Source organism: Ranitomeya imitator, chromosome 4, assembly GCF_032444005.1.
Source record: "Ranitomeya imitator isolate aRanImi1 chromosome 4, aRanImi1.pri, whole genome shotgun sequence".
Classification (NCBI taxonomy): domain Eukaryota; kingdom Metazoa; phylum Chordata; class Amphibia; order Anura; family Dendrobatidae; genus Ranitomeya; species Ranitomeya imitator.
Genome location: NC_091285.1, coordinates 195,511,494 through 195,538,294, shown reverse-complemented (window position 1 = coordinate 195,538,294; position 26,801 = coordinate 195,511,494). Strand labels below are relative to the sequence as shown.

The 26,801-nt window shown below is 44.5% G+C and overlaps 1 protein-coding gene across 2 annotated transcripts in view; it reads right to left on the bottom strand.

Moving 5' to 3' along the window:
* The window catches only part of SLC41A2 (solute carrier family 41 member 2), a 129,282-nt gene that overhangs the window by 13,572 nt on the left and 88,909 nt on the right, over positions 1-26,801 (bottom strand). For both annotated transcript variants that reach the window (XM_069764219.1, XM_069764220.1), the window contains exons 9-10: positions 12,482-12,613; positions 11,544-11,692 (exon numbers count right to left, since the gene is read on the bottom strand). In XM_069764219.1, coding sequence (XP_069620320.1) covers positions 11,544-11,692; positions 12,482-12,613 — 281 coding nt within the window. The remainder of the gene's footprint in view (positions 1-11,543; positions 11,693-12,481; positions 12,614-26,801) is intronic.

The following is a 26,801-nucleotide window of genomic DNA, read 5'->3' as shown; positions in this document are numbered from 1 at the left end:
CCCAGAGAGGTGTGAGCTGTGCAGCAGGATCAGAAAGGACTTCCTGGTAGTTAGTCAGAAAGAGCCCAGAGTGTGCAGAGTAAAGACCTTCGGTCTAGTGTGAACAGTGCTACATGCAGTGGGTGTCCCTGTGGCAAGAGAGGAACTACCAGATCAGATAGTAAGAGCCTATGATAGAAGAGATAGCAAAGAGAAGCGAGTTGCAGTCCGGAATGGGGGCAGAGAAAGTAAGAGACTATTGGGGCCTGGGGCAGGAAGCCTAGCAGGATGGTATGGAGTCTTCGTTAGAGCAGTAACGAAAGGCAAAAGTAAAGGGAAGAAAAAGGAACAAAAGGAAGAGAATACTTACCGTATATACTCGAGTATAAGCCGAGATTTTCAGCCCATTTTTTTAGGATGAAAGTGCCCCTATCAGCTTATACTCGAGTCATTGTCTCAGGGGGTCGGCGGAGAAGTGGCAGGAGTGGCGGCTGTCACATCATACTCACCCCCTCCTGACGTGGTCTCTGCACTTCCCTGCTTCTTCGATGGTTTCTGACACCGGCAGCTCTTCCTGTGTTCAGCGGTCACGTGGTACTGCTCATTAAAGTAATGAATATGTACGCGACTCCACTCCCATAGGCGTGGAGCGCATATTCATTACTTTAATGAGCGGTACCACGTGACTGCTGAGCACAGGAAGAGATGCAGGCGCTAGAGACCATCTGAGAAGCAGAGACCGCACCAGGATGGGGTATGATGGGGTAGAGTGAGCCATGTGATATTCACCTGTCCCCGTTCCACCGCCGGGCTGTGTCTTCCGCGTCTTATGGCTGTGACGCTCAGGTCAGATGGCGCGATGCTGTGTTTAGTGCGCGCCCTCTGCCTGAACAGTCACTGCAGAGACCCAGAAGACACAGCGGCGTGTGGTGGTGGACCCCATAGTGCGCTGGTGTCGCTGCCTGATCACGACATCGGCACCTCTCCCCTAGCGACGAGAGGTGAGTATATTATTTTTTTATTTTTATTTTTTAATCGCAGCAGCAGCATAAGGGGCACATTATTCTACGGAGCATCTTATGGGGCCATCAACCTTTATGGAGCATTATATTCTATGAAGCATCTTATGGGGCCATCATTAACCTTTTATGCAGCATTATATAGGGCATATTATTCTATGGAGCCATCAACCTTTATGGAGCATTATATGGAGCATTATATTCTATGGAGCATCTTATGGGGCCATCATTAACCTTTTATGCAGCATTATATGGGGCATATTTTAATATGGAGCATCTTATGGGGCCGTTATTAACCTTTATGCAGCATTATATGGGGCGTATTTTGTATGGAGCATCTTATGGGGCCATCACGAACTGTATGGAGCATCTTATAATAATAATAATTTTTACTTATATAGCGCCAACATATTCCGCAGCGCTTTACAAATTATAGAGGGGACTTGTACAGACAATAGACATTACAGCATAACAGAAATACAGTTCAAAACAGATACCAGGAGGAATGAGGGCCCTGCTTGCAAGCTTACAAACTATGAGGAAAATCTTATCGGGGATCTTGATTCAATATTGATATTCAAAAACATTTAACCTACTGATATTTCAATTAATTTTACTTTTATTGGTATCTATTTTTATTTTTGAAATTTACCAGTAGCTGCTGCATTTCCCACCCTAGGCTTATACTCGAGTCAATAAGTTTTTCCATTTTTTTGTGGCAAAATTAGGGGTCTCGGCTTATACTCGGGTCGGCTTATACTCGAGTATATACGGTATATAATTGTAGCTACTAAGCGTCTACAGTAAAGACTACAGTCGAGTGTCACCATATCAAGACACATCCTCTCCTACCGAGAAATCATAGGAGGCATTGCTACAGGATGGAGTCTATGACTGTGCTAGGCCACAGCGCAACACCTCCACCTGTGCAGTCTCCACAGAGGAAAGGGGTCCGCAGTGTTACACCTTGGCCCATGTGGTTCCCACAAAGGAAAAGGGAAGCTCCCAATATAGTGTGCTGGGCTGCACAAAGAGTAGAGGCAGAAGACAGAATGTTTTCAGAGAAGAAGATGTGTGTTCATGCCACTTGTGGTTAAAGACACATCCTTGAAGATAAATGCCTACAATCTGCTGTATGTAGTTCATATCAGGTTATTGTTCATTAAAAAGAAGTTTAAATTTAAATGGTCACTTTTCATGAACTGGTTAACATCTGGTCCTGCAATCCTGTGTCATTGGCTACATAGGGCCTGCATGGGCATACTGCACCTACGACAAGTCGACACACCCAGCCGGGACACCCACTTTCATGTAATGTGCCGACGCAAAGGACACGAGTACCTAGCCCAGGTCTACCGTCCCGCATCACTTTACATGACTATAGTGACAGTTAGTTAGGGGTAGTAATCATGGATACCTAAGCTGCTGCAATGCCCTGCACTGACACCAGAGAGTCCTCACAGCATGCGCAAGGATTCACACGTCTGCAGTCACGTAGAGCGACTACAGACTTGTTGTTTTAGACCAGACAACCCCTTTAACAATACAAATTCAATAGCTTACCTGTGTCTACAGTGATATCTTTCTAGTTTGTTAAAGAATGGCTACATGTGTATATTCATATCTTGTAGCGGTCTCTGCAATTAAATGCAGCGCTATTCTGTAACTGCATTACCCGCTGACAGCTGGGCAAGTGGGCAGTAATCTCTGCATCTCCTGTCATGGATGTCATTACTAGTAATATTAATCACATTACTTACAGAATCTAACTCCATGCCAGGGAACAAACCATGCAAATATCAAATGACAGAATCCGGCGACGGAATCCGTTTTTTTTTTTTTAACTGAGCATGCTCCGATTTTTTTTAGGATCCAAATAGCTGGATCAGCTAGTCTAATCCGGTGAAAAAACGGATCCATCGCATTAGTTTTTCACAATCTACGACGGATCTGTTTTTTTCAAAATTCGACGGATTGTGATTGATGGCCAAAAACTGATGTGTGAAAGCAGCCTTACAGAGGGAAATGCAAAGAAATCTGCAAAATCTACTCCAGAAGCAAGATTACCAGTTGTGCTTTTATCAAATGGACACTGTACTAATAGTATAGGTGAATATAAGAAACTTTAATATATATTAGAGAAACGTGCTTCCTTATCCACTTATGAGCCACTTCTCGCCCTCCACTCTGTTTCCTGAACTTATCATTCACTTAAAACCTTTTTGGTTAAGGCAAGACAGATTACCAGCAAAGTGAGGTGTCATGACACAGCACAGAAACACATCATACTGCAGCTATCTACCAAGTACGTTAGCTTATGCCGGATTAACAGCTACACTGCTCAGTACTATATAATATAATCCATGCTTTTGCCCCTTTTGTCTTCTGCTATTGAAAAATAAGAACAGGAATCCCTCTTTCCGTTTGTGAACAGTATATAGTAGACCAGTTTGGACGATAACACGATACTGAAAACCAATTTTTTTCACTTGAAAAAGACAATAGTCTAGCACTGAAATGCGTTGTGGAAATAAAAACCGTTTAACTCATCTTGATCCCAAGGATTTTTATTACAGCAGCAGAACCTTTTTTTACTTTCCTTTGTAGCTAAAAGGGTATCACCTGATGGTCTTATGTGCTTTTTGTTCACCCACAGCTTTTATACTACAGTATATACTAGACATACAGTCAAGCCCGAAAGTTTTGACACCCTTGAAATTGTTCCAGAAAATTAAGCATTTCTCCCAGACAATTATTCCAATTACAAGTTTTGTTATACACGTTGTAGGGGTTCCACTCACTCAGCTGCGACGGCTGACACTCAGGAGACGTGTTCCTTTAAAGTTCACTGGGTTTATTGCTCCATAAACCATATGACAAAACAACAGAAAGCAAATAGCCTTTGGGTCAGGCAAAGAAAAACAAGGGTCCAGTTCATCCGGCTCAGTCCTGAAGCCGTAACACACTCAGGAGGGTTTCACCTCCACACATATCTCCCTGTGTTAAGCATTAGGCTTTCTTTTATATGTCTAACCACACCCAGAACCCATCACATGACCAGACATGTGGTTGTGACATCACCACAGGTCCTGAAACACATATAGGTAGCTATGGTTACATCACAGTAGCAAGCCATCTATAAGGGACATATCTCCCATCGATTAGACACCCTTTAGCCATGCTACATACCTCCCCCCTCTGCCTAAAGCCGTGGGCCTTGGCACTTTCTCCCACTAGACAAGGGATTCTTGACAGGGCATCAGCATTACCGTGCAGCTTTCCGGCCCTATGTTCCACATGGAAACAGAAGTCCTGCAGGGCTAAGAACCAACGGGTGACCCTAGCATTTCTACCCTTCGTTTCCCTCATCCACCTAAGTGGGGCATGGTCGGATATCAGTCTAAATTTACGTCCCAGCAAATAGTATCGTAATGTGTCGACTGCCCATTTTATGGCCAAGCACTCCTTTTCAACGACTGAGTAGTTCTTTTCAGACGAGGACAGCTTCCTACTCAGATAGAGAACAGGATGCTCCTCTCCATGTAGTTCTTGGGAAAGGACTGCTCCCACCCCAACATCTGAGGCATCTGTCTGAAGAATAAACTCTTTCTTGAAGTTTGGGGCCATCAGAACGGGTTGCTTACATAAAGCCTCTTTCATTTCTTGGAAGGCTGAATCTGTTTCTTCGGACCACTTAACCATTACTGATTTTGTCCCTTTTAGCAGGTCAGTCAGAGGCGCCGCCATTGTGGCGAAGTTTGGGATGAACCTCCTGTAATATCCCACGATTCCCAGGAAGGCTTTAACTTGCTTCTTGGAAACTGGTTTTGGCCATGTTTGAATTGCCTCCACTTTACTGATTTGGGGTTTTATTTCTCCATGACCCACTATGTATCCAAGGTACTTAGCTTCTTCTTTACCCAATGCACACTTCTTCGGGTTTATTGTAAATCCGGCCTCTCTTATAGCATCAAACACCGCTTGGACTTTCTCCAGATGACTCTCCCAGTCCGGGCTAAAGATGACGATATCATCTAGGTACGCAGCAGCGTATGCCTTGTGGGGTGCAAGGACTCTATCCATAGCCCTTTGGAAGGTGGCCGGAGCTCCCTGTAGGCCAAATGGCATCCGGACATACTGGAAGCACCCATCTGGTGTAGAAAACGCCGTCTTCTCCTTGGCTTCCTGTGCCATGGGGATCTGCCAATACCCCTTCGTCAAATCCAAGGTGGTTATGTACCTGGCGGGCCCAAGCCTTTCGATGAGCTCATCAACGCGGGGCATGGGATATGCGTTGAACTTAGAGACCTCATTCAACTTCCTATAGTCGTTGCAAAATCTCCACTCCCCATCAGGTTTTGGGACCAGGACAATTGGGCTCGACCAACCGCTCTTGGATTCCTCAATGACTCCAAGCTTCAACATACGCTCCACTTCCTTGGAGACTATTTCTCGACGGGCCTCAGGAATTCTATAGGGCTTCACGTTCACGCGCACATGGGGCTCTGTCAGGACCTCATGCTCTATGACCTTCGTGTACCCAGGCAACTCGGAAAACAGGTCCCTGTTTTTCTGGAGTAACTCCCGGCATTGCTGTTTCTGGGACTCCGATAGCGTCTCCGCTATAGTAACCGCTCCAACCTCATCTTCTGGGTTGCTTAACAACGATGGAGTTACTGTCGGCTCTCTATCTTGCCACGGCTTGATAAGGTTGACATGGTATACTTGGAATGGTTTCCGTCTTCCTGGTTGGTGAATTTTATAGTTTACTTCACCAAGTTTCTCGACAACCTCATATGGCCCTTGCCATTTGGCCAAGAACTTGCTTTCCACTGTCGGAACTAACACAAGAACTCGGTCTCCCGGATTGAATTGCCTCACTCTTGCAGACCGGTTGTAGACCCTGGCCTGAGCTTCTTGTGCTTGGAGAAGGTGTTCTTTCACGATAGGCATCACCTTTGCAATCCTCTGCTGCATCAGGGCCACATGCTCAATGACGCTTCTGTGGGGCGTGACTTCGGCTTCCCAGGTTTCCTTGGCTATATCCAGGAGTCCTCGTGGATGTCGGCCATACAGAAGCTCAAACGGTGAGAAACCTGTGGAGGCCTGTGGAACTTCACGAATGGAAAACATCAAATAGGGTAAGAGACAATCCCAGTCTCTACCGTCTTTCTCTATAGCTTTTCTCAGCATGCTCTTCAGTGTCTTGTTAAATCTCTCAACAAGGCCATCTGACTGGGGATGGTACACCGAGGTCCTCAACTGGGAGATTTTCAGGGCTTTGCATAGTTCCCTCATCACCTTGCTCATGAAAGGTGTACCCTGGTCAGTCAGGATCTCCTTCGGCAGACCTGTCCGGGAAAAGACATGGACCAACTCGCGAGCTATACTCTTTGAAGAAGAATTTCTCAAGGGAATTGCCTCAGGATAGCGTGTGGCATAGTCCAGGATGACTAATATATACTGATGGCCCCGGGCTGATTTAACTAAGGGACCGACCAAGTCCATGGCAATTCTCTCGAATGGCACCTCAATAATGGGCAGTGACACAAGGGGGTTTCGGAAATGAGGAGTGGGAGCAGTTAGCTGACATGTAGGGCAGGACCTGCAATAGTTCACTATTTCCCGGTGGCACCCAGGCCAATAGAACCTCTGCACAACCCGTTCCTGCGTTTTTTCCACCCCTAGGTGTCCACCCAAGATGTGTGAATGGGCCATGTCCAACACCTTCCGTCTATATGGACCCGGCACTACCAACTGCTCTACCAACTCCTCCCTTATTTTCGTGACCCGGTACAACAACTCCCTGCTCATTAGAAAATGGGGAAATCTTGTGTCTGCCCCCGGCTCCTGTACCACCCCGTCAATAACTGTGACATTATTAAAGGCTTCCCTCAGAGTGGGGTCCCTATGTTGGGCAGTCCCAAAATTTTCACCGGATACCTCTAACTCCAGAATGTCAGATGCAGGGGACACTTCCTCCTCATCTCCAGCCAGGACACAAAAAGGAAACCTGTCTGACTCTGGGTGTGGCACCACCCTTCCAGGGTTCACTGGTTCCCTACTCTTGCTAGGGAGCTCAGAACCTTTCCCCCACAAATCCCAAAACAAACAGAAATCCCGGCCAATAATTATAGGGTGCAACAAGTCCTGAACGACGCCGACTATGTGGGACTCCGTGCCACATGTCGTTTCAATGTTCACACTGGCCACAGGGTAGTCCTTTGCATCACCATGTATGCACCGCACTCCGACCTTCTTTCCCGGGAGCAGGTGGAGAGGAAAAGTGGCCCTCACCAGGGTCACTAGGCTCCCCGAGTCTAACAGTGCCGTTACTGCTCGACCGTTCACCTTTACGGGACACGCTTGAGGTCCCTCGTTGGGCGGAGAGTTCACACTGCAGGCTGGATACGCATAGTATGAACAACGGCGTCCCATGCTACAGTCCATCTGCTCAGTGGTCTGGGAACATCGGGCAGCTATATGTCCTGGCTTGTGGCACCTCCAACAAACAATATCACCCGTAGGGACCTTGGGCACCACCTCCCCCACCCTTGGTGACCTTGGACGCGCCACCCCTTTTTGGGGCTCAGCTTCCTTCTGGGACCCCCAGTATGGCATGGGCTGCCTCCTGAAGGAGCCTTCCAACCCTTGGTATCTCTCAACCAGGCCGATCAGCTCGTCGGCATTCTGGGGATCACCCTGGGCAACCCAAGTCTGTATAGGCCTCGGGAGGGAATGGACAAACCGATCCATCATCACCCGTTCTACCATTTGAGCAGGCGTAGATGACTCTGGCTGCAGCCATTTCTGGACCAGGTGCAACAGATCAAACATTTGGGAACGAGGTGGTTTGTCCCGGTGATAGCCCCAGGAGTGAACTCGCTGTGCCCTGACAGTCAGTGTCACCCCCAAACGTGCGAGAATCTCGGCTTTCAATTTGTGATACTCTTTGGCATCCTGCAAGGTCAAATCATAGTACGCCTTCTGGGGTACTCCTGTCAGGTATGGCGCAAGTACCTCTGCCCACTGCTCTGGCGGAAGTTTTTCCCTCTCAGCGACCCTCTCAAACACCGTCAGGAAGGCCTCAACATCATCCCCGGGAGTCATTTTCTGCAATGCGCGTCTTACCGTCTTTCGGACGTGGGTGTCATCAGCCAAACCTGGGGTTGGGGCGCTCGCCTTGCCCTGGATGGCGGTTGCCAGAAGCTGCATCTGCTGCTGATGCTCCTGCTGGCTCTGCTGCATCTGCTGCCGTTGCTCCTGCTGGTTTTGCTGCATCTGCTGCCGTTGCTCCTGCTGGCTCTGTTGTATCTGCTGCATCAACAGCCTGTTGGTCTCTTGCTGCCTTTGCTCCTGCTGGCTCTGCCTTTTCTCCTGCTGTGACTGCATCTGGACCAAGTGTTTCAGCAAGTCCTCCATTTTCTCCGGCAATGCTTGCTGGCTTGCAACAGCCTTGACCCAGGACATTCAAAAAATAAACTCACTTCTCCGCTGGGAATGCTGCTCGCATGTCTACCACCAATTGTAGGGGTTCCACTCACTCAGCTGCGACGGCTGACACTCAGGAGACGTGTTCCTTTAAAGTTCACTGGGTTTATTGCTCCATAAACCATATGACAAAACAACAGAAAGCAAATAGCCTTTGGGTCAGGCAAAGAAAAACAAGGGTCCAGTTCATCCGGCTCAGTCCTGAAGCCGTAACACACTCAGGAGGGTTTCACCTCCACACATATCTCCCTGTGTTAAGCATTAGGCTTTCTTTTATATGTCTAACCACACCCAGAACCCATCACATGACCAGACATGTGGTTGTGACATCACCACAGGTCCTGAAACACATATAGGTAGCTATGGTTACATCACAGTAGCAAGCCATCTATAAGGGACATATCTCCCATCGATTAGACACCCTTTAGCCATGCTACAACGTTTATTTCCTTTGTGTGTATTAAAACAACATAAAAAGAAAAGGGGCAAATTGGAAATAATTTCACATGCTGTAAATCCCCCAAAATGGGCTGTACAAAATTGTTGGCTACCTCAACTTAATATATGGTTGCACACCCTTTGGAATAGCTAACTGCTGTCAAATGCTTTCTATAACCATCAACAAGCTTCTTACACCTCTTAACTGGAATTTTGGACCACTCTTCTTTTGCAAACTGCTCCAGGTCTCTCATATTTGAAGGGCGCCTTCTCCCAACAGCAACTTTAGGATCTCTCCACAGGTGTTTGTTTATTGGGATTTAGATCAGGACTCATTGCTGGCCACTTCAGAACCTCTAGTGCTTTGTTTTCATCCATCTTTGGGTGCTTCTTGAAGGGTGTCTGGAGTCATTGTCCTGCTTGAAGACCCATGACCTAGGACGCAAACCCAGCTTCTTGACACTGGGCGTTACATTGCGACCCAAAATCCTTTGGTAATCTTCAGATTTCATGATGCCTTGCACACAGTCAAGACACCCAGTACCAGAGGCAGCCAAACAACCCCCAAACTTTGTACTTTGAACCTCCACCATATTTAACTGTAGGTACTGTGTTCTTTTCAGCCTCATTACATTTTCAGTAAACAGTAGAATGATGTGCCTTACAAAAAACATCTATCTTGGTCTCATCTATCCACAAGACGCTGTCCTAGAAGGATTTTGGCTTACTACCGTACATTTTGGCAGACTGCAGTCTAGCTTTATTATATCTCTGTAACAGCAGTGAGATCCTCCTCAGTCTCCTGCCATAGCGTTTCATTTCATTCAGGTATCGATGGATAGTTTGCGCTGACACTGATGCACCCTGAGCCTGCAGGACAGCTTGACTTTCTTTGGAACCTGATTGGGGCTGCTTATCCACTATCTGGACTATCCTGTGCTGCTACCTTTCAGCAATTTTTCTCTGCTGTTTATGTCCAGAGAGATTAGCTACAGTGCTGTGGGTTGTAAACTTCTTGATTGTGTTGTACACCGTGGACAAAGGAACATCAAGATCTCTGGAAATGGACTTGTAACTGAGATTGTTGATCTTTTTCAACAATTTTGGTTCTCAATTCCTCACACAGTTCTCTTTTCCTCTTTCTGTTCTACATGCTTAGTGTGGCACACACAGAGACACAATGCAAAGATTGAGCAAACTTCTCCCATTTTTATCTGGTTTTAGGTGTGATTTTAATATTGCCCAAACCTTGCCACAGGAGAGCTTGAATAAGCATCACAAGCTTGAAAAAAAAGTTGTTTACCTACAATTTTGGAAAGGTGCCAACAATTTTGTCTGACCCATTTTTGGGGTTGTGTGAAATGATGTCCAATTTTTCTTTTTTTCTCTGTTTTTTGTGTTGTTCCAAAACACACAGAGGATATAAACACGTGTATAACAAAACATGCATAACAGCAATAATTATCTGGGATAAATAATTAATTTTCTGGAACAATTCAAAGGATGCCAACACTTTCGGCCATGACTGTAACAGCAGCTAGTCTCCATCAAATAGCTCAGAATCAATTGCAAACTAGACATAGAGCTTGGAGAAGGAAAACTGGGGAACAATGTGGTAAACAAGGCACATAGTGGATATATACGGTTTAAAGGGAATTTGTCAATGCAAAGAAGACCCAAGTATGAAATTTATGTGAACAAGCTTTGAAGTACAGAACAGTACAGGTAGAGCGGCAGAATAGGACAGGCAGTGCGACAGAATAGGACAGGCAGTGCGGCACAATAGCACAGGCAATGCGGCAGAAAAGGACAGGCAGTGCGGCAGAAAAGGACAGGCAGTATGGCAGAATAGCACAGGCAGTGCGGTAGAATAGCACAGGCAGTGCGGCACAATAGGACAGGCAGTGCGGCAGAATAGGACAGGCAGTGCGGCAGAAAAGGACAGGAAGTGCGGCAGAATAGGACAGGCAGCCCCCAAAAAACATCCAGGTTCATTTGCATAAACTTTCTAACCAGGTTTTCTTGGTACTGCCACGTTGGCTTGGGGTCATTCTGCTATGCATGAACTTTTCTTGCTATGACATATACAGCAATGTATTCAGTTTAGTTACAATTAATGTCCTCACAGTTTCACTTAGACCACCTGTATCTGTCATGGCAACATTTGGGATCACTTGGTAAAATCTTTATGTGCTGTTTCTGTGCAGTACAATGCAAATCAATGTGAAAAGAAAAAAGCTGTGCACATGGTGCAGAAAATTCTGCGCAGAAACGCTGCAGAACTGCACAAAAGAAGCGACGTGCACTTCTTTGAAATCTGCAGCGTTTCTGCGCAGATTTTTCTGCACCATGTGCACAGCTTTTTTCTTTTCACATTGATTTACATTGTACTGTAAATCACAGTGCAGTTCTGCAGCGTTTCTGCAGCAGAAAAATCTGCTGCAGTTCTGCACTAAATCTGCATCTGTGCACATACCCTTAATGAATGAAATGAAAGGCTTTGTGATATGGTGCTAAGGTGGTAATCACAGACGCATATATGATTTGTGCAGGAATGAAGCAAACAGAAGATTTTAGACACTTACTGTCAAATCACTACAATGTCACATTTCCTACCTGTAGAAGGGCTGCCAACAAATAAACCATTATAAAGATAGGTGTCAGAGACGTGTGGCCGCTTTTCATTAAATAGATGGTGTATAAAAAAATTAAGTGTCCGGGGATAACAAGGGAAAGAAGAACTTGAGCCGATTTCTTATTCACCCCTGTAAAAGAAAACAAAGTGCATTTATGGATCTGGGGGTCATGAAGTCATTAGCGTAATGAAATCCTGTTCAATAATTTATTGTTAGCATTCACGTCATCAATCATTATGCCTGATAAAACAGCATTTTGGAGTGTCTAATGTCAGTAATTGCCAACCTCTGGCAATCCATCACTGATGGCACTACTCAATAACTTACAGGTACTTTACCCAATTTGGTCCGAGGGTCAGCCTAGTGCCATCTGATTATCTTGGACGAGAGACTTGTAGAACAGGTGCGGAGATGTACACAAATACATAACCACTCTCCAATTTAAAGAGGACCAAGTGGGGCCAGTTTTTCATCTTTGCGTATTCATGCTGCTCCATCGAAATACTCCATTTGTTGTCCTTTTTTAAATCTGCCAGAGATAAGGGCCTTTTTATTTAGTGCAATATTTATTGTCTTTTTCAATTGGGTGTTGCTCACAGGATAATAATGCAGAGCAGCCTAAAGACATGACCTTGAGAATCCTGTGAGCTTTGCCCCTTGGTAAAGGTCATAAATATTTGAACAAAACAGAAATGGATCACATCTCTGAAACCATGTGGTGGATAAAAAAAAAAAAAAAAAGTACTCGGGGAAGCAGCAGGAATAAAATAAGAGCAAAAATGGTCCCCTTTTGACTTAGCGTTAGGAACGCTTCACAACAGATCTCAAAAAAGACATCTTTAATGGGCCACTTGATTGATTCCAAATTGTCAAATTTGCAAGCAGTTGTCTGGCCTAGAAGACATATTGTCAGTTTACCTGTACCACAGAATGTCCTGCAGGGGTGGAAACAGCCTGTGGCCTCATCCGGTAGCTCTCCAGGAATGTTGTGTAAATGCAAATAAGTGGAAATTCTGCTGGCCTGTATGGCTACCAAATTTCCTCCAATACCTACATAAATTAAACAAAAAAATGATCATCATAATAACAGAATTAAAGTACTAATCACATTTTCTAAAGATTGATATTTAAAAACAAAACAAAACTGAAGCTAAACTATAACAATAGTGCATGATCACTACTGTACAATTATATTACTACTAGATGGTGGCCCGATTCTAACGCATCGGGTATTCTAGAATATGTATGTAGTTTATTTATGAAGATTTTAGAATAATACATTGAATACACAGGATTCGGCTGGCCGCGACCAATTAGCGAAGCGTGGTTCAAATCCCGCGCCAATTCGCAGCCGGACTGCGCCTGACGCTGATTGTTCGTGGCCGGCCACGTAGTATATAGCTCAGCCACGTAGTATATTGCACAGCCACGTAGTATATAACAGCCCACGTAGTAAATAGCACAGCCACATAGTATATAGCACAGCCCACGTAGTATATAGCACAGCCCACGGAGTGTATAACAGCCCACTTAGCATATAACACAGCCACGTAGTTTATAACAGCCCACGTAGCATATAACAGCTCAAGTAGTATATAACAGCCCACGCACGCAGTATATAACACAGGCCACGTAGTGTATAACACAGGCCACGTAGTGTATAACACAGACTACGTAGTGTATAGCACAGGCTACGTAGTGTATAGCACAGCCCACGAAGTATATAGCACAGCCACGTAGTATATTGCACAGCCCACGCAGTATATTGCACAGCCCACGTACTACATTGCACAGCCCACGTAGTACATTGCACAGCCCACGTAGTATATTGCACAGCCCACGTAGTATATAGCACAGCCCACACAGTACAATGCACAGCCCATGTAGTATATAGCACAGCCCACGTAGTATATTGCACAGCCCACGTAGTATATTGCACAGCCCACGCAGTATATTGCACAGCCCACAGTATATAGCACAGCCCACGTAGTATATAGCACAGCCCACGTAGTATATAGCACAGCCCACGCAGTATATTGCACAGCCCACGTAGTGTATAGCACAGCCCACGTAGTGTATAGCACATCCTACGTAGTATATTGCACATCCTACGTAGTATATTGCACAGCCCACGTAGTATATTGCACAGCCCACATAGTGTATAGCACAGCCCACGCAGTATACAGCACGGCCCACGCAGTATATTGCACAGCCCACATAGTGTATAGCACAGCCCACGTAGTATATAGCAATGTGGGCATCATATCCCTGTTAAGAAAAAAAAAAAAAAAAGAATTAAAATAAAAAATAGTTATATACTCACCTTCCGTCAGCCCCTGGATCCAAGCGAAGCGTTTACTGATGCTCCTCGCGCGCTCCGGTCTCAAGAGTGCATTGCGGTCTCGCGAGATGATGACGTGACAGTCTCGCGAGATGATGACGTCGCAGTCTCACGAGACCGCTACGTCATCATCTCGCGAGACCGCAATGCATGGACCGGCCACCGGAGCGTCGCGAGGAGCGGGAAAGGCCTGGGCTGGATCCAGAGGGTGAGCATATAATGATTTTCTATTTTTAACATTAAATCCCGCGCCAATGACTCTGATTGGTCGCACCGGCTGGGCGCAAGCAATCAGCGAAGCGGGATTTAAATGTCGCGCAAATGGCACTGATTGGTCGCGTGCGCCTGCTGGGTGCGACCGATCAGCGAAGCGGGATTTAAATCCCGCACCAATGTCGCTGATTGGTCACGCCGGCTGGTCGCGAGCAATCAGCAAAGCGGGATTTAAATCCCACGCCAATGGCGCTGATCGGTCGTGCTGGCTGGGCGCGAGCAATCAGCAAAGCGGGATTTAAATCCCGCGCCAATGTCTGGGGGGGTAGTATAGAGGGGGCACTGACTGCAGGGGAGTAGGGAGCGGCCGGACTGTGTCCATCGCTCTCAAGAGTGCATTGCGGTCTCGCGAGATGTTGACTTGTGGTCTTGCGAGGCCACTACGTCATCATCTCGCGAGACCGCAATCAATAGACCGGTCACCGAAGCGTCGCGAGGAGTGGGAAAGGCCTGGGCTGGATCAGGAAGGTGAGTATATAATGATTTTTTAAATTATTTTTAACATTATATCTTTTTACTATTGATGCCGCAGTAGTAAAAAGTTGGTCACACAGGGTTAATAGCAGCGTTAACAAAGTGTGTTACACCGCGGCATAATGCGGTCCGATAATGCTGCCATTAACCCTGTGTGAGCGCTGACTAGAGGGGAGTATGGAGCGGGCACTGACTTCGGGGAGGAAGAAGCGGCCATTTTTCCGCCGGACTGTGCCATCGCAGATTGGTCGTGGCTGTTTTGCCGCAACCAATCAGCGACTTGGGATTTCCGTTACAGACGGAAGTGACCTTTAGACAATTATATAGTAGATAAGATTTTTGCAAGAACAGGTGTGTACAGGCTCTTAGGCAAAAGGTGAACGTTTCACAAAATTAATCAAAAAGTCCAAGTGACAGGATCAATACCCTACCTAAGTGTTGAATATACTGCTAATGTTGATGATTATGGCTTACAGCCAATGAAAACCCAAACGTCATTATCTCAGTATATTAGAATACTTTATAACACCAGCTTGAAATATGATTTTAAAATCCGAAATGTTGGCCTACTGAAATGTATCTTCAGTAGGGTGGTTTCACATTTGCGTTTTTGCGGCAAAAAAACACATGCGTTTTTCCCCCCTATATTTAACATTAAAAATGCATGCGTTTTTTTGTATGCGTTTTGACGCGTTTTTGCAACGCATGCGTTTTTTTTTGCATGCGTTGTGTTGCAGAAATGCAACATGTAGTATTTTTAGCGGCATTTTTTTACCCCTAACCCTAATCCCTTTAAGGGTAGGGTTAGGGTTAGAGTTAGGATCCCTTTAGGGTTAGGGGTAGGGTTAGAGTTAGGATCCCTTTAGGGTTAGGGGTAGGGTTAGAGTTAGGATCCCTTTAGGGTTAGGATCCCTTTAGGGGTAGGGTTAGGATCCCTTTAGGGTTAGGGTTAGGAAACAACACCCTGGACCACTGAGCAACAGTCCAGTTCTTTTTCTCCTTGGCCTAGGTAAGACGCTTCTGGCGTTGTCTATTGGTCATGAGTGGCTTGACACAAGGAATGCGACACGTGTAGCCCATGTCCTGGATACGTCTGTGTGTGGCGGCTCTTGAAGCAATGACTCCAGCAGCAGTCCACTCCTTGTGAATCTTCCCCAAATTTTTGAATGGCCTTTTCTTAATCCTTCAACGCTGCAGTTATCCTGGATGCTTGTGCACCTTTTTCTACCACACTTTTTCCTTCCACTCAACTTTCCATTAATATGCTTGGGTACAACTCTCTGTGAACAACCAGCTTCTTTAGCAATGACCTTTTGTGGCTTGCCCTCCTTGTGGAGTGTGTCAATGACGAGACATCTCTCAAGTAAGCAGTCTTTCCCATGATTGTTGAGCCTAAAGAAACAGACTAAGGGACCTTTTAAAACACTTACGAAGCATTTGCAGGTGTTTTTTGTTAATTACTCTAATTTACTTAGATAATGACTTTTGGGTTTTCATTGGCAGTAAGCCATAATCATCAAAATGAAATAGATCACTCTGTTTGTAATGACTCTATATAATATACGAGTTTCACTTTTTATATTGAAGAACTGAAATAAATTAACTTTTTGATGATATTCTAATTTTGTGAGAAGCACCGGTATTACTAGCACATAAAAACCGGTAAGTTATCTATGTGTAGCAGTTCTATGTTGGAACTTGCATAAAAAACCCATCTGTTTTTATATTTTATAATGCAGCATTATACATCAGACGCTCTAATATAGAGAACACATTCAATCCGCTGTAGCGTGCAGCGTGAGCTGTGTGGAAAAGCGTGGCATTACATAAACCACAGCCTGGCACCCTATTCTTTTGAGCACAGACACAATTACATTGAAAGATTCTGCCGCAGCTCATGATATTACGGCATTAAAGGGGCATTAGCCTGTTGTGCTTTTCCCATTGTGGTCAGCACAAATTAATGAACAACTGTTTCTTTGCTCGTTTCTGCCCACATCTTGTGTGTTTTGATGGAAATACCAGTGGTAGGTTATGAAAGAACCCTGCGGGCTTCAAACAATATTGCAAATAACTTCCCTTTAATCCTCCGTGCACAGCATCCTGTTATGTGTGTACAGATGAGAGCGGGTGCCGTCCTTTTGATGCTAAAAGCATCCTTTTTCTCGGCTGTTGTCATCCTAAGCTTTTTATCCTTTTTCATATAGGTCATCTGCCAACCCTGGGTCTAGATCATGAGTAGCCTAAATAAGAAGGCTGGCAGTCTGCCACGGATCCAGGAAACAGGAGGCTGCAGACATGGAATAATGTGTACTGTCTGGCGGATTGCCTCATTGTGTCAGTGGCAGCATGTTACACCTGTAAAGCCAGTGGTTTATTGTACTAGGAAATCTAACATTAATGCACGGCTCATCCAAGAGGCACCTTTTACTAGAAGAAGGCAACTACTTTTAATATTTTATTGCGGAACATGAGAAAAATTCCTTCTTCTGCCAATGCTACGTTATGCCATGTTCACAGCTGTGCCAGGGACCCTGTCATGATCTCCATTGCAGATCACATTGCTTTTGATGGCAAAAAAATACGATAGCTATTTTATCTGTGAATATGACAGACACCTTTGCAGAACCCAACCAACCCAATTTATAAATCAACAAAAGGACAAGGATTCATTTCTGATGACCGAAAGGTGCAGAGCGCCATCTAAGATCTATGTAAATATGTAGAGTGCATACATAATTTTAACCTTTAAAGAGCAAATTGGGTGTAGTTTAATGGATGCAATGGCAACTAGTTCAGTATTGTTAGGACAATGAAGCTAGCGCCTCAATTTTCAGTGACTTTTAATGATGCTAAGGCCCCAATTAATCAATTCTGTTGTCTTGATGAGCAGTGTGCTTCAGTCAGATATGCCAAATTGATAGTGCATTTGGCTCATCTTTTAGCTGCCATACATCACAAGAAGTGTACTCCTTTCTCTTGACAAAGCGTGTAGCGAAACTCAAGCTGGATGCGATGGGCACCTAGGTTCACTATGTATATGCATCGTGGTATTACTTTTTGCATAGATTTTGGGAGGTTTGTGATCTGTGCAATTCACACTGAGATCATTTGGGATCTGTGCTCGGCCTGGTGGTATGGCTTTTACGGTTTTCTGGATCAAACACAGTGTTTACCAAGTACCCTTTGTTATTTTTATGCACTATTGCTTTTTACTTACAGCAGGGTATATGCTAGTTTTGTTTCTATCTTAGATTTTATCTGTTTAATGGCCAGTGTGAACATGCTCCTACACATTGCATGTATACCAACTTATACGTCAGTTCACTTCTTTCGGTTTTACTTCAGGTTCTTGTGTGACCTCTCTTTCTTTGAGCAGGGCATTACATTTATATACAGGGATGGACTGGCCTGGCAGGCCAATGCAGTGGACCAGAGAGATGGTAGTGGGAAGATGAAGGAGTAGCAAAAAAAAGGTCTGCGGTTTATAGGGGCACGGGTCCTTTAAAAGCGCAGGCAGAGTATGTACAGGGGCGTGCGCACACAGCTTTCATTACCTGAACCGACGCGTCACACGTCCCGATGAACACTGAGGAGTGTGCACCTAACGTCGCCGGTGTATGACATCAGTGTCATGCGCCACGTGTGACGGGCGTACACAAGTCAGCTGCCAGTCTCTGCTAGGTCAGTGGCCATTATAATATGAGCAAGCCGGATATGCAGAGGACGCCGCCCGGAGCACAGGCAGGTAACGGGAATATTTTTTTTCCTTCTGTGCGGGGGAAAGGATGGTTATATGGGGGCCAGGATGGATATATGGGGAGGTAGGATGGGGGAGTAGAGCGCCTGTGTATAATGTCACTGGTGATCACTGTATTACTTGTACACTGACATGATATACAAAGCTCTAGTATATATTGTCACTGGTGAGATCACTGTATTACCTGTACATTATACACTATACAGAGCTCCTGTGTATAATGTGTATAATGTCAATGGTGATCACTGTATTACCTGTTCACTGACGCTATATACAGAGCTCCTGTGTATAATGTCACTGGTGTTCACTGTATAACCTGTGCACTGACATTATATATAGAGCTCCTATGTATAATGTCAATGGGGATCACTGTATTACCAGTACAATATACACAGAGCTCCTGGTAATGCCACTGGTGATAATTATTACCTGTATACTTACACAATATACAGAACTCCTGTGTATAATATCACTGGTGATCACTGTATTACCTGTACACTTACACTATACACTGTATACTATATACAGAGCTTTTGCGTATAATATCACTGGTGGTAATAACAGTGTTGTTAGTATTGTAGTTTGTATTCATGATCAGTATTGTAGTATTCGGTCACATTGTGGTGGTAATTTGTGTTGTGGTCACGGTGTGGTGGTATTTATCTCCTCTGTATGTGGTATGATTCGGTTACTACGTGGTGGTAATTTGTGGTCTGGTCATGGTGTGGAGTTATTTATCCCCTGTATGTGGTATTATTCATTCACTATGTAGTGGCAATTTGTGGTCTGGTCACAGTGTGGCGGCATTTGTTCCCTGTATGTGGTATTATTCGGTCAGTATATAGTGGTAATTTGTGGTGGTATTTGTTGCTTGTATGTGGTATTATTCGGTCACTATGTGGTGGACTATGTAGTCTAGTTATGGTGTGGCGGTATTTCTCCCTGTATGTGGTATTATTTGGTAACTATTTGGTCTGTTTATGGTGTGGAATGTTTGTTCCTTGTATGTGATATTATTTAATCACTATGTGGTCTGGCCATCATGTGGTGATATTTCTTCCATGTACTGTATGTGAAAAGCATATTTCCTAAGCCCATTTTCCTCATAAAAGTAGTTGGCAACACTCTAAATTAATTAGAACCAATTGATCCAGCGGCAATCAAGCAGCATGAAGATCAGAAAGTGTCCGCACAGTAGTAGTAAAATAAAATACTTTATTTCAATAAGAATTAAACAAATATTTCACAACACATTATAAAAAGGTGCCTCAAAACCATATCACACAAAGTGGGAAGGACAGCTACAGCAATTATAACCAGAATGTTGTTAAATGTACGAGTTATATATTGCAAACGAAATATGCCTTTTCGTAAAGCAAGTCTCGTTTTAAGAGACCATATGGCCATAAAATGCCGGAACTGGTAGAATTGGGTTTTCTATATTATACGTTAGATTGCATCCCCATGTCTAATGAATATACAGTACAGATCAAAAGTTTGGACACACCTTCTCATTTAAAGATTTTTCTTTATTTTCATGACCATGAAAATTGTAAATTCACACTGAGGGCATCAAAACTATGAATTAACACATGTGGAATTATATTTTCAGTTGTTTCACACTTTTTTGTTAAGTATATGTCTTATATTCTAGGTTCTTCAAAGTAGCCACCTTTTGCTTTGATGACTGCTTTGCACACTCTTGGCATTCTCTTGATGAGCTTCAAGAGGTAATCACCGGAAATGGTCTTCCAACAATCTTGAAGGAGTTCCCAGAGATGCTTAGCACTTGTTGGCCCTTTATCCTTCACTCTGCGGTCCAGCTCACCCCAAACCATCAAGTCATCTGGCGTAGCACCCCATCACTCTCCTTCTTGGTCAAATAGCCCTTTCACAGCCTGGAGGTGTGTTTGGGGTCATTGTCCTGTTGAAAAATAAATGATGGTCCAACTAAACGCAAACCGGATGGAATAGCATGCCGCTGCAAGATGCTGTGGTATCCATGCTAGTTCAGTATGCCTTCAATTTTTAATAAATCCCCAACAGTGTTACCAGTTAAGCACCCCAACACCATCACACCTCCTCCTCCATGCTTCACGGTGGGAACCAGGCATGTAGAGTCCATCCGTTCACCTTTTCTGCATCGCACAAAGACATGGTGGTTGGAACTAAAGATCTCAAATTTGGACTCATCAGACCAAAGCACAGATCACCACTGGTGTATTGTCCATTCCTTGTGTTCTTTAGCCCAAACAAGTCTCTTCTGCTTGTTGCCTGTCCTTAGCAGTGGTTTCCTAGCAGCTATTTTACCATGAAGGCCTGCTGCACAAAGTCTTCTCTTAACAGTTGTTGTAGAGATGTGTCTACTGCTAGAACTCTGTGTGGCATTGACCTGGTCTCTAATCTGAGCTGCTGTTAACCTGCAATTTCAGAGGCTGGTGACTCGGATAAACTTATTCTCAGAAGCAGAGGTGACTCTTGGTCTTTCTTTCCTGGGGCGGTCCTCATGTGAGCCAGGTTCTTTGTAGCGCTTGATGGTCTTTGCAACTGCACTTAGGGACACTTTCAAAGTTTTCCCAATTTTTTGGACTGACTGGCCTTCATTTCTTAAAGTAATGATGGCCACTTGTTTTCCTTTACTTAGAATTTGTATTATGGTAAGAAAAAAGCAGCTAACAGTCTATTTAGAAGGACTATCAGCTGTGTATCTACCAGACTTGTGCTCAACACAACTGATGGTCCCAACCCCATTTATAAGGCAAGAAATCCGACTTATTAAACCTGACAAGGCACACCTGTGAAGTGAAAACCATTTCCGGTGACTACCTCTTGAAGCTCATCAAGAGAATGCCAAGAGTGTGCAAAGCAGTCATCAAAGCAAAAGGTTGCTACTTTGAAGAACCTAGAAAATAAGACATATTTTCAGTTGTTTCACACTTTTTTGTTAAGTATATAATTCCACATGTGTAAATTCATAGTTTTGATGCCCTCAGTGTGAATGTACAATTTTCATAGTCATGAAAATACGGAAAAATCTTTAAATGAGAAGGTGTATCCAAACTTTTGGTCTGTACTGTACATTTAAAACAATACCCATGTTGGTGTATGGGGGTGCTAATCTGCAATCACCCCAAAACCAAATCCTTTCCAAAAAATTAAGTTGAATCATGCAGAAAAAGGCTACAAAAGTGTTTAGTGCCTGCAAACATGGGTTAACCCCTTAGCGACCGCCGATACGCCTTTTAACGGCGGCCGCTAAGGGTACTTAAACCACAGCGCCGTTAATTAACGGCGCTGTGGAAAAAGTGTATAGCGCCCCCCACAGGCCGATTTTCTCCGGGGTCTCGGCTGCCGAGGGTAGCCGAGACCCCAGAGAACATGATTCGGGGGGTTTTTAACCCTCCCCGCATTTGCGATCGCCGGTAATTAACCGTTTACCGGCGATCGCAAAAAAAAAAAAAAAAAGCGATCTCTTTTTAATTTCTCTGTCCTCCGATGTGATCGCACATCGGAGGACAGAGAAAAGGGGTCCCAGGTGGCCCCCCAATACTCACCTAGCTCCCCCGATGCTCCTCGTGTCTCCCGGTGGGCGCCGCCATCTTCAAAATGGCGGGCGCATGCGCAGTGCGCCCGCCGGCCGGCACCGGGAGAATCTTTGGGGTCTCGGCTGCCTGGGGTAGCCGAGACCCCAAAGAGCATGATCGGGGGTCGGTTTTAGCGACCCCTGTTTTGCGATCGCCGGTAATTAACTGTTTACCGGTGACCGCAAAAAAAAAAAAAAAAAAAAAAAGTAAAGTGTAATTCTCTGTCCTCTGATGTGATCGCACATCAGAGGACAGAGAAATAGGGGGATTCGGGGACCCTAGCATACTCACCTAGGTCCCTGGATCCTCTTGCTGCTCCTCCTGGCCGCCGGCAGAAGAACATGGCGGACGCATGCCCAGTGCGCCCGCCATCTGTCTCCATCTGCCGGCCGGCAGGAGAACAGCGGTTAGGGGTAGGGTTAGGGGTAGGGTTAGGGGTAGGGTTAGGGGTAGGGTAGGGGTAGGGTTAGGGTAGGGTTAGGGCTAGGGTTAGGTTAGGGGTAGGGTTAGGGTTAGGGGTAGGGTTAGGTTAGGGGTAGGGTTAGGTTAGGGGTAGGGGTAGGGTTAGGGCTAGGGTTGGGGCTAAATTTAGGGTTAGGGTTGGGGCTAAATTTAGGGTTAGGGTTGGGGCTAAATTTAGGGTTAGGCTTCTTTCACACTTACGTCGGTACGGGGCCGTCGCAATGCGTCGGCCCGACATACCGACGCACGTTGTGAAAATTGTGCACAACGTGGGCAGCAGCTGTAGTTTTTCAACGCATCCGCTGCCCAATCTATGTCCTGGGGAGGAGGGGTCGGAGTTACGGCCACGCATGCGCGGTCAGAAATGGCGGATGCAACGTACAAAAAAACGTTTCATTGAACGTTTTTTTGTGCCGACGCTCCGCCAAAACACAACTGATCCAGTGCACGACGGACGCGATGTGTGGCCATCCGTCACGATCCGTCGGCAATACTATGGGCAAAAAACGCATCTTGCGGGCACATTTGCAGGATCCGTTTCTTGTCCAAAACGACGGATTGCGACGGAATGCCAAACAACGCAAGTGTGAAAGTAGCCTTAGGGCTAGGGTTAGGGTTGGGGCTAAAGTTAGGGCTAGGGTTGGGGCTAAAGTTAGGGTTAGAGCTGGGATTAGGTTTAGGGTTTGGATTAGGGTTGGTATTAGGGTTAGGGTTGGCATTAGGGTTACGCTTGGGATTAGGGTTAGGTTTGGGATTAGGGTTAAGGTTAGGGTTGTGATTAGGGGTGTATTGGGATTAGGGTTAGGTTTGAGGTTAGGGTTGAGATTAGGATTAGGGGTGTGTTGGATTTAGGGTTTTGATTAGGGTTATGGTTAGGGTTGACATTAGGGTTGTTTTGGGGTAAGGGTTGTGATTATGGTTAGGGTTAGTGATTAGGATTATGGATCAGGTTGGGATTAGGGTTAGGGGTTGGAGCTAGAATTGGGGGGTTTCCACTGTTTAGGTACATCAGGGGGTCTCCAAACACGACAGCCAATTTTGCGCTCAAAAAGTCAAATGGTGCTCCCTCCCTTCTGAGCTCTGCCGTGCGCCCAAACAGTGGGTTACCCCCACATATGGGGCATCAGCGTACTCGGGATAAATTGGACAACAACTATTGCAGTCCAATTTCTCCTGTTACCCTTGTGAAAATAAAAACTTGGGGGCTACAAAATCTTTTTTGTGAAAAAAAAAATATTTTTTATTTTCACGACTCTGCATTCTAAACTTCTGTGAAGCACTTGGGCATTCAAAGTTCTCACCACACATCTAGATAAGTTCCTTGGGGGTCTAGTTTCCAAAATGGGGTCACTTGTGGAGGGTTTCTACTGGTTAGGTACATCAGGGGCTCTGCAAATGCAACATAATACCCGCAGACCATTCTATCAAAGTCTGCATTCCAAAACGGCGCTCCTTCCTTCCGAGCTCTGCCGTGCGCCCAAACAGTGGTTTACCCCCACATATGGGGTACCAGCATACTCAAGACAAATTGGACAACAACTTTTGGGGTCCAATTTCTCTTGTTACCCTTGTAAAAATAAAAACTTGGGGGCTACAATATCTTTTTTGTGGAAAAAAAAAATATTTTTTATTTTCACGGCTCTGCATTATAAACTTCTGTGAAGCACTTGGGCATTCAAGGTTCTCACCACACATCTAGATAAGTTCCATGGGGGGTCTAGTTTCCAAAATGGTGTCACTTGTGGGGGGTTTCCACTGTTTAGGCACATCAGGGGCTCTCCAAACGCGACATGGCGTCCAATCTCAATTCCAGCCAATTCTACATTGAAAAAGTAAAACGGCGCTCCTTCACTTCCAAGCTCTGCGGTGCGCCCAAACAGTGGTTTACCCTCACATATGGGGTATCGACGTATTCAGGAGAAATCGCACAACAACTTTTGTGGTCTAATTTCTCCTGTTACCCTTGTGAAAATAAGAATTTGTGGGCAAAAAGATCATTTTTGTGTAAACAAAAGCGATTTTTTTATTTTCACGGCTCTACGTTATAAACTTCTGTGAAGCACTTGGGGGTTCAAAGTGCTCACCACACATCTAGATAAGTTCCTTAAGGGGTCTAGTTTCCAAAATGGTGTCACTTGTGGGGGGTTTCCACTGTTTAGGCACATCAGGGGCTCTCCAAACGCGACATGGCATCCAATCTCAATTCCAGCCAATTCAACATTGAAAAAGTAAAACGGCGCTCCTTCACTTCTAAGTTCTGCGGTGCGCCCTAACAGTGGTTTACCCCCACATATGGGGTATTGGAGTATTCAGGAGAAATTGCATAACAAAATTTATGGTTACATTTCTGTTTTTACACTTGTGAAAATAAAAAAAATGGTTCTGAATTAAGATGTTTGCAAAAAAAAGTTAAATGTTCATTTTTTCCTTCCACATTGTTTCAGTTCCTGTGAAGCACGTAAAGGGTTAATAAACTTCTTGAATGTGGTTTTGAGAACCTTGAGGGGTGTAGTTTTTAGAATGGTGTCACACTTCATTATTTTCTATCATATAGACCCCTCAAAATGACTTCAAATGTGATGTGGTCCCTAAAAAAAAATGGTGTTGTAAAAATGAGAAATTGCTGGTCAACTTTTAACCCTTATAACTCCCTAACAAAAAAAAATTTTGTTTCCAAAATTGTGCTGATGTAAAGTAGACATGTGGGAAATGTTATTTATTAACTATTTTTCGTGACATATCTCTCTGATTTAAGGGCATAAAAATACAAAGTTTGAAAATTGCAAAATTTTAAAAATTTTCGCCATATTTCCGTTTTTTTCATAAATAATCGCAAGTAATATCGAAGAAATGTTACCACTAACATGAAATACAATATGTCACGAAAAAACAATCTCAGAATGAGCGGGATCCGTTGAAGCGTTCCAGAGTTATAACCTCATAAAGTGACAGTGGTCAGAATTGCAAAAATTGGCTCGGTCATTAAGTACCAAATTGGCTCTGTCACTAAGGGGTTAAACTAATCAGATGTAAACAATCGGAAGCGGGTCGAGCTTTTATCCTCATTAAACTGGAGCGGTATGTTTGACTTGATCACTTATCTGTTCTTTCCCTCAGTTGCTGCGAGCGCTGCTCTTGCTTTCTTTTGGAAGCCTCCAAGAGAATGAATGGAGCTGCGGTCAGACATTCCACCTGCCACTCCATTTTAAAATAGGGATAAGTGTCCTGTCATGGATAAAAGTTCCCCGTTTTTCTACTGCAGTTTCTAATGGTCAGACCTAAACAATTACTTATCCTCTGGAGCCTATGGAACGGTGATAACTTGTTTTAACCAAAGATCCACTTTAATGTAAACTACTGTAATTACACATCAAAGTTATGGGGGCGCACAGTAGATGTGCAGGAGCCGCCTGTATTTTACAGTCGATGCTCCACTATAACGGGGATAACTGCTTAAAGGTATTTGCATATACAGTAACTATAGGGTGGGCAGCTAGGTTCAATTCTGCCTGTGGGTCCCAGATACCCCAGTCCGACCCTGTTTATATAGCTTCCCATGGCTGGGTGTCCATAGTCGGGCCCCAGTCCTGCTCGGACCATATTTATATTGAGGTCATTTTTGATATATAGTAAGGTTTTAATATTAGTAGCTAGGAATTACCATTGGGAACGCCTTGTTGCTGGTGGGATGGCTTCTATGTTATTAAAAAAATAAATCAAAAAACGTGTTTACTAATTACGTAATGTTAATTATATGAACAATTTTACTTGCTTATAGTAGGGTATACCGTATATACTCGAGTATAAGCCGACCCAGTATAAGCCGAGACCCCTAATTTTGCTACAAAAAACTGTGAAAACTTATTGACTCAAGTATAAGCCTAGGGTAGGAAATCATAGAACCATAGAATGGTAGAGTTGGAAGGGACCTCCTGGGTCATCTGGTCCAACTCCCTGCTGAAAGCAGGATTCACTAAATCATCCCAGACAGATGTATGCCCAGCCTCTGTTTGAAGACTTCCATGGAAGGAGAACTCAACACCTCTCGTGGCAGCCTGTTCTACTCATTGATCACTCTAAGTTTTTTCTAATATCTAATCTGTCTCCTCCCATTCAGTTTCATCCCATTGCTTCTAGTCTTTCCTCGTGCAAATGAGAATAAAGATGATCCTTCTACAATTTGACAGCCCTTGAGATATTTGTAGACAGCTATTAAGTCTCCTCTCAGTCTTCTTTTTTGCATGCAGCAGCTACTGGTAACTTTCAAAAATAAAAATAGATACCAATAAAAGTAAAATTAATTGAGACATCAGTGGGTTAAGTGTTTTTGAATATCCATATTGA